The sequence below is a fragment of the Doryrhamphus excisus genome, chromosome 17 (genome assembly GCF_030265055.1).
Source record: "Doryrhamphus excisus isolate RoL2022-K1 chromosome 17, RoL_Dexc_1.0, whole genome shotgun sequence".
Classification (NCBI taxonomy): domain Eukaryota; kingdom Metazoa; phylum Chordata; class Actinopteri; order Syngnathiformes; family Syngnathidae; genus Doryrhamphus; species Doryrhamphus excisus.
In genome coordinates this window covers 17,430,808-17,438,991 of record NC_080482.1, presented here as the reverse complement: position 1 = coordinate 17,438,991, position 8,184 = coordinate 17,430,808, and the positions used below count along the sequence as shown (strand labels likewise).

Below are 8,184 nucleotides of genomic sequence, written 5' to 3'. Positions count from 1 at the left end.
TGATCACTTTTTAACATGTTTTTTTCAAAATCTTTGATCCGATCAATAAGTTCTTGACGATGTTCAGCCATTAATTTGTCGATATCGCGCAGAGAAATGTGGCGTCTTAATTTGATAATCAACTCGTCGAGATCGAGATTTTCCAAGCCTAATTTTTCAAGCCATTCGTTCAAACATTCTAATTTTATCAAATTTTCGGGACTTTGCTCGAATTCTAATGCTTGAGGTAGCATTTTGATAATAAAATGCGATCCATTGTCAATCACGAAAAGATCATTCATATTCAGTGTGATGAATATGTCGTGTTCAACAAGAAGGTTGATCATACTGAAAATTTGCAAGATAAAATATGACAAAACAGCATCAGAGGAATACACAAAATTTGACCACAGATTTGACTCTTTGGGAAAATAATAATATGTTTTATCAAAGAGTCTCGTTTCTATAGGTTTGAGCAGAAAAAAGTCTAATACATCATTCTTTGGTGTGAAAGATTCGGGTATTTTCTCGTTAAATTGAAAAAAATCATATGTTTGTGTATTTTGTGCAACAAACGTGTCTGGTTTGATTTCAGTTATTTTATATTTTGTTCCATCAAGGGTAAAGGTGGCTTTAAGTTCGTATTTGGCCTGTGCTTTCTCAGGATGCATAGTGAGAACTGTATTTTCTTTTGCGAAATGGTCGATTACAACAGTTTGAGCAGCCAATTCTATGTTTCTGTCTATTTGCTGTTCATTAAATTCGCTTGGAGTGACCTTATCAGTTTTAAGAATATTTTGCTGTTCATTCAAATCGATTTGAGTTTTTTTTATCGATCTCAATGTTTTTTTGCCTTTCATAAAATTCGCTTTGAGTGGCTGTATGAGTTTTTTCGATATTTTCATGCTCATTGAAAGCGCTTTGAGAATAAGAATCTGCCTCGATGTCTATTTGCTGGTCATTAAATACTTTTTGAATGATTTTATCAGTTTCAACGACCTTTTGCTCTTTATTTGATTTGTTTTGAGAAACCACATCGTTTTCGTCATCTATCTTCTGTTTATTCACTTCGATTTGGGTAACTAAATTTATATTTACGTCTTTTTGCAGCTCATTTTCTTTTTCTATCCGAACAAATGAAATATCAGATGCAACATGTTCATTTTCTATTATTGGAATGTCTGGCAAATCTTCACACATTTCATTCAGTCTTTGAGGTGTTTGAGCAGCTTTGATTGGCTCACTCTGTTTATCATTAGGAGACATTTGCAGATGAATTGTCTTTTCAGTTATTTCAGCAGCTTTATGAAGTTTGTAAAAATCTATATTTTCGGTTTTCTCCTGTAATTCTTCATTTTTGAATTGTTTTTGGCTTGTATTTGGAAAAGAATGGCTTTCTGAGTCTACATTTGAATCTTCGTGTGAATTTTGTTCATTTTGTTTCATATTTTGATCTTGAGTGTGTTCACTTGCATTGATATCCTGATTTTCTTTATTCAATCCAATGTTTTCAGTTTCAGCAATATGTTGTCTTTTAACAATTTCAAGCCCTCTAGAATCTTCACTATTTTTATTGACTTGTTCATTAGATGCTATTTCCTGTGCAACTGAAACATGATTGTCATTTGCATTCGATCGAAGAGGAGCAACCATTTCTTCTATCTGTATGAAATTTGTGCTTTTAACAACATCATGAGAGATTGACATAAAGTTCAGGTCTTTTTCCATCCAAATATGTGTGTTATGGATTTTGTTTTATTTTGTTCAACGCTTAAATCACTTTTTAATTCATTAACAGAGCTTTTTATTGAATTTGAATCCTTTTCAGGAAATTTATTTGACTTACTTGTTCTGGTTTCAATTTTGTGCATAGAGCTGTCTTTTTCAGGTGGTAATGAACTTTCGGCAACTTTATCTTTAGTTGATTCATTTTCCATAAAAAAGTTCTGTGCACGCGATTCCAGCAAACTTTTGTCATCATTTTTTGTATAATTTGCTTTATTTTTAGTGGCTTGAGGCTGTTTATAGAATATTTTGCCAAACACAACAAAGTTTGGTGGCAAAATGTCTTTTAGACCATGAATATGCTGGGTTTTCTCTATTTTATCTAAAATTGCCAAATATTCTACCTCTTCTAATCCAATAGTATCAACCAGGTCTATAAATTGTCCATCTCGTAACATACTCTCAATTTTTGATTTGCAATCAACAAGTTTTTCAAAACCTACAACGTTTTTTCGTATTCCATATTTTAATATCTCCAGTGAGACACCAATTTTCGCTCTTAAAATGAAATATTTAACCAAAACCACATACATCCAATAATGAAGTGTTCCAATATCATAATAAACCATAAAGAAAATGACATTTATATCTTTCTTTGATTTATATGTACTACTTAAAAGAAATATATAACTTGTGTTGTTTCTATTTTCGGGCGTATTCAGTTTAAAAACTTGTTCAGAGACAGTTTCGTATGGCAAATTGAACATGAAAGGGGGCAAAATGCCCTTCGTTAGTGCATTTTGATCAAAAAGGCAACAAAAAGATCAATTTTGCTCATTTAACAGATTGTTGAAAAATAAAAAATGTGCATAATTCTAAAAATGTACTGCAATTTATTCAGATTGGCTTTGTTCAGGATTTAATCCGGTCCAAACAAATCCTTTCGGTTCTTCTGGTGTTTTTTTCTTCTTTTTTGTTTCGTCTTGGCTCGATTTTTTCTCTTTCTGAGTTCCTTTATTTTCTGAATTTGATTTTTCGTTTTGAACAGCTGCTGATTTCTTTACTGTTTCTGGTCCGGATTTTTTCTCTGGTTTATCATCTTTTTTCTCACCTTCTTTGCTTTTTCCGTCTTCTTTTTCACCGTCTCTGCCTTTATCTTTTGAATCACCGCCTTTACCAGATTTCACTTTTTCACCAAGCAATTTATAAATCGCCTCAATGTCTTTCTCAATTTGATCAATTCTACCTGACATGGTTTTTGGTTTTGCACCAGATTTGTTTCCACCCGTCATGAAAGCTGGTAATTCATATTTAGTAAAATAAAAAGATGCCATTATTGCAAAAATTATAATTAGAATGAGCGATCGATCGAACTTTGCCATTTTTATTTACAAACAAATAAATTTGATAAAAATATGAAAAAAATAACATTCAAATGAAAGTTTCATTATAAAATTCGTAATTTTAGAAACTCGGTATTCCAGGAACACCTGACATCATACTAGACGATTTTGGCTTGGAGCTTTTATGATCAGAACTAGCAGGTTTTACACCACCATCTATACCTAATATTTTCTTGAAAACTGCTATTTGCTGCTCTGCTTTTGCCACTCTTGCATCTAAAGGAGGTTTGACCGTTTTCTTCGGACCGCCTGTAAAGAAATTCGGAAGTCCAAAATAATGTAAATAACAACAGGCGGTAATCGATGCTAATAGTACAATGAAAACAGATCGATCGAACAGCTTTGCCATTTGTTTTCAAAATATTTCCAAAAAAAACAAATCGATGATTCAAAAATAATTTTTTTTCATCAAAAAAATCAAGGCGGATTTTGGAATTTTAGTCAACTTTAAAATATTTTATTAATAAAGAAATATTTTCTAATCAAATATCATAATGAAAACAGATTCTTTCATTTTGAGAAACCTGAGCAAAAAGGAAGCCCTTCAAAATGAGATTTTTTCAAACGAATATAACATCCACAACGTTAACAGAAGACGATACAACCACGTCACATGTTGTTATTGACGCTTTAGACGATGAAAATTCAAAATATCAGTTGATTGTAACCGATTATTTGCCATACATATACGTATGTGGAAGTGAAAAATACACCACTAGAAATCGTTAATTTCCCTGAGGCAAGGAATGTCACAGTTGAAAAATACACTCAAAGTGAAAAAATGAACATTTTTGGTTATCAGGAAACAAATTTGAAATTAGTCAAGTGTTTTTTCAGTTCAGTTACTCATTTGAATTCTGCAAAAAAGGCTTTAGAAAACTCTTACACTGTTTATAACAGAAATATCCCCTTTATGGTCCAATTTATGGTGGATCTCGGTTTAAAAGGAATGACTTACATAGATGTAAAGAAGACGAGTGATACATTCGAGAAAAAACAAAAAGACACCAAGGCAGGCGTTAATTTTTCTTCAGCTGCCTCAGAGACGGATAAAGAAGATTCTGATGGTAAAAATAGTGAAATATCATCACCATTGGCAGGAACACCAATCGGTCTAAAGAAATACATCTCATTCAAAAACATTTCAACAGTTGATGACAAAAGCTTGCCATCATTCAAGGTACTTTCCTTCGATATTGAAACGAAAAATCGAGAAAACAAATTTCCTGATGCCGCATTTGATCCGATAATTCAAATAGGTAACACGATAAAAATAGAAGATACGAAAATACAAATTATTTTTTGTGTCGGTGAAACAGCCTCAATTGACAATGCAGAAGTAAGATGGTTTAAGACAGAAAAAGAAATGTTACAGGCTTGGTTCAAATATATTTTCATTTTAGATTACGATATAATTATAGGATACAACATCAATTTTTCGATTTTCCATATGTAATGCAAAGAGCGAAACAGTTTGGGCTCGGTCTGTGTCTTTGTAGACAATATCTTGAAAGAACGAAAGATGCAAAACTGTTCAATAAAATCATTTCAGAGATACAAACTGTTAAGCAAACATCTCAATTTTCTCTGATGAGCCAAACAGCAATTACAATTACAATTTCAGAAATAGAGAAAATACATCAAAATGAAAAGGATTTTCATTTCTTGTATCATTCAATTGAGGATCAGTTGAAAACGTGTAAAAATTGTAGCACATTGAAAAAAGATGAAAATATTGAATTTACATCAAGATTGACCATCGATATGCTGCCAGTGATAAAGAAAAGCCATTCTTTGAGAAGTTACACTTTAAATAACGTTTCTCAGCAAATATTAAACAATCAGAAGGAGGACATACCATATTATTTGATGAACTCTCTTTTCGAGGGAAATGAGAAAACTCGTAGACGTATTGCAGTTAATTGTCTGAAAGACACAATGCTGCCACTTCTCATCTTTGAAAAATTGGTCGTTCTTTTCACGGGTACAGAAATGGCACGTGTGCTGGGCGTACCGATCAATTGGCACTTCAATAGAGGAATCTCTATAAAAATGTTTACATTGATATTGAGACAGGCTAAGACCCATAATTACGTCATTCCAATAGTAAGAAGTGATTCAGAGGGATATACAGGTGCAGTCGTCATCGATCCAGAGAGAGGATATTACGATGAACCAATAGCAGTACTTGATTTTGCAAGTCTTTATCCAAGTATCATTATAGCACATCATTTGTGTTACACTACGCTTGTTCTTAACAAGGATAAAAACAAATTCACAGAAGAAGAGGCGTCCAAAACACCGGTTGGCACGATGTTCATCAAGAAAAGTAAAAAAGACGGTTTATTACCAATAATCTTACAATCTTTATTAAAGAAAAGAAAAGAAGTAAAGAAAAAGATGACAGAGGAAAAAGATCCATTACAAAAATCACTTATGAATGCCAGACAAAACGCATTTAAAATAGCAGCGAACTCTCTTTACGGTTTTACCGGTTCATCAATCAGTAAATTGCCATGTTTAGACATAGGACAAACAATCACAGGTTATGGTAGAGAAATGATAGTTCTCACAAAAAACTATATAGAATCTAATTTCAATCCTGAAAAGGGGCACAATTTTACAGCAAAGGTGATTTACGGTGACACAGATTCTGTCATGATAAAATTTTTAGGAGAAAATATCAACTCTGATTTTGTTTTTGATATAGCAGGTGAAATGGCAAAAGGAGCATCCGGTATCTTTTTAGATCCTATAAAATTAGAATTTGAAAAGATCTATTATCCTTATCTGTTAATGAACAAAAAAAGATATGCAGGTGTTATAGAAACAAGAGAATTCGTGCCTGCACCAGTTCAAGAAAAAGAATTGAAAGATTCAAACAATAATGATGCAAAACGTGCCAAAAATATGATCACCGTGACGAAAAGACGAATCGACACGAAGGGAATCAAAACTGTTCGAAGAGACAATTGCCAATTGGTAAAACATTTAATAGAAGAATCATTAGACCTTCTTTTAATGAAACGAGATCCTGAAAAGGCAAAGAAGTTCGTGAAAGACACCATTCGCGATCTTTATTTAGATAAAATAGATATGAGCATGTTGGTAATTTCCAAGACGATTTCAAAAAAATCTTATTCAGCGAAACAGGCACATGTAGAATTAGCAGAGAAAATGCAAAAAAGAGATAATATTGTAGCAGAGATAGGTGATCGTATAGCATTTGTAATAATTGATAAAGGACCGAAAGTGAATGCATATGAAAAATCAGAAGATCCATCATATGCCTTACAACACAATCTAGCACTGGATATAAAATATTATATCGAGCAACAGATAAGCAATCCAGTTCAAAGATTATTTGAACCATTGATGGATAATGTAAATGAACTATTTCAAGGTGAACATACCAAAACAAGAGTCAAATCAGGACAGATGGCCGGGCCAATGGCCAAATTTGTACAGAAATCCGAGACATGCATATCTTGTAAAACAAGAGGCTCAATTTTATGTAAGGCATGCGAGCCCAATTTTTTGGAGATTTACACCAGTCGTTTAGAAGATTTAAGAAAAACAGAAGAGATTTTCAATAAATGTTGGTTAGAATGTCAGAGATGTATACAATCTGTATGTAGTGAGGTGATATGTGCTAATAAAGATTGTCCAATATTTTTTAAAAGAGCTAAGGCAAGAAAAACATTAGATGAAATAACAAACAACATCTCCAAACTTGATACGCTCAAATGGTGAAATAAAAATATGGTGAAATAAAAATGTCATTCTTTTTTATTATTTTCTTACAACATGAAATATATTCTTTTGAAAAACATGACCTTAAAATTCATGTATCGAAAAAAATTGAAAATATTTACAAGTTTATTTTTTGACATAATGACAAATTACCCATTTTCTTTTCTAATCTGGATGTAATTGAATTCTTTATATAAATATAAAAATTTTGTATAAAAATCTTTATTGGTGCATAAATACAATTTTTATCCTGAAAAGAGAAAAAATGTGTGAAAAACGCATTTTGTCAACAAGTCTAGTTTGATCATAAAAATGTTTTTAAACATGTGATTTTTCTACAATCCGCATATATTCAAGATTCTTCTTTTCAGTAATTAACAATTATATCACATTTTCATTAAAAATCACAATTAAGATGGATAAAAATCAGCTAAAAAATATCACATTGGTGGAAATAATGATGTTTTTGAAACTGTTCGTCTTTTTATAATTTCTTCTGAATGATGTCCTGTATAAGAAAATTTAGAAACCGTGCCATAATGGAAAATTCCTTGGAGTGATATTCCAAAAATATTTTTCGCAAACATGGAAATTTATTACCAAGAATTTTACAACTTGATCTTATATTTTCTTTAAAATGTTTTCTATCAAATGTTCTCAATCGAGATTTCATCAAAACTTTCCTTTTTTGTAAAAATATATGTATATAAAGGATTTTTCTCAAAAAAATCAAATGAAAGTAGCAATAGCTATACTCAACATCATGAGAGCTCTTTTCAAAAATAGATTGGAAATACAAAATACAGAACAATTTTTCGATCAGATCGCAGCAGAAGGACAAAATACAATAAATTTTCAAAAGTTACCTGAAGATTTAAGAAAAGAATGTGATAAAATTGTGATTCAAATCTAAGAATAGACAGTATTGATCAAGAAATGCGTGATGCAAGTCTCAATTATCTGAAACAAAAATACCAATATGGTAGTTCAGATGAAGAATCATCCGATGATGGAATAAAACAAACAAAAGAATCGAATCTCTTTGAGGGAATTTTCCAAAAAGATGCAATTAATCATTACAAGAGAGATAAATGTGAATTTATCAATAGATTACAAAGATTGTTATTTTATAAAGAAGGTCGTTCTATTTTCTCTTATTTCCATATTTTTATGTTTATAATAACACAAAGAAGCTTAGCTGAGCACATTGACAGAGCAGAGAACAACAGTCAATACTGTTTATTAAAATTTATGAAAGCATATATCAGAATAATTTTTGAGGGCACCTGGAAACATATAGATTACTATGAGTGTGATATTTACG

The 8,184-nt window shown here is 31.5% G+C and overlaps 1 protein-coding gene across 1 annotated transcript; it reads left to right on the top strand.

The window, feature by feature from the left end:
• Window positions 1–4,269: 4,269 nt before the first annotated feature.
• Window positions 4,270–6,899, top strand: LOC131105644 (uncharacterized). The gene has a single exon (XM_058054006.1). The coding sequence runs from the start codon at window positions 4,563–4,565 to the stop codon at window positions 6,858–6,860; it is 2,298 nt and encodes a 765-aa protein (XP_057909989.1). The 5' UTR covers window positions 4,270–4,562; the 3' UTR covers window positions 6,861–6,899.
• Window positions 6,900–8,184: the final 1,285 nt, after the last annotated feature.

Excerpts from the sequence above, each read along its gene's own strand:
- LOC131105644 (XM_058054006.1), top strand. The coding sequence starts at position 4,563 with ATGCAAAGAGCGAAACAGTTTGGGCTCGGTCTGTGTCTTTGTAGACAA.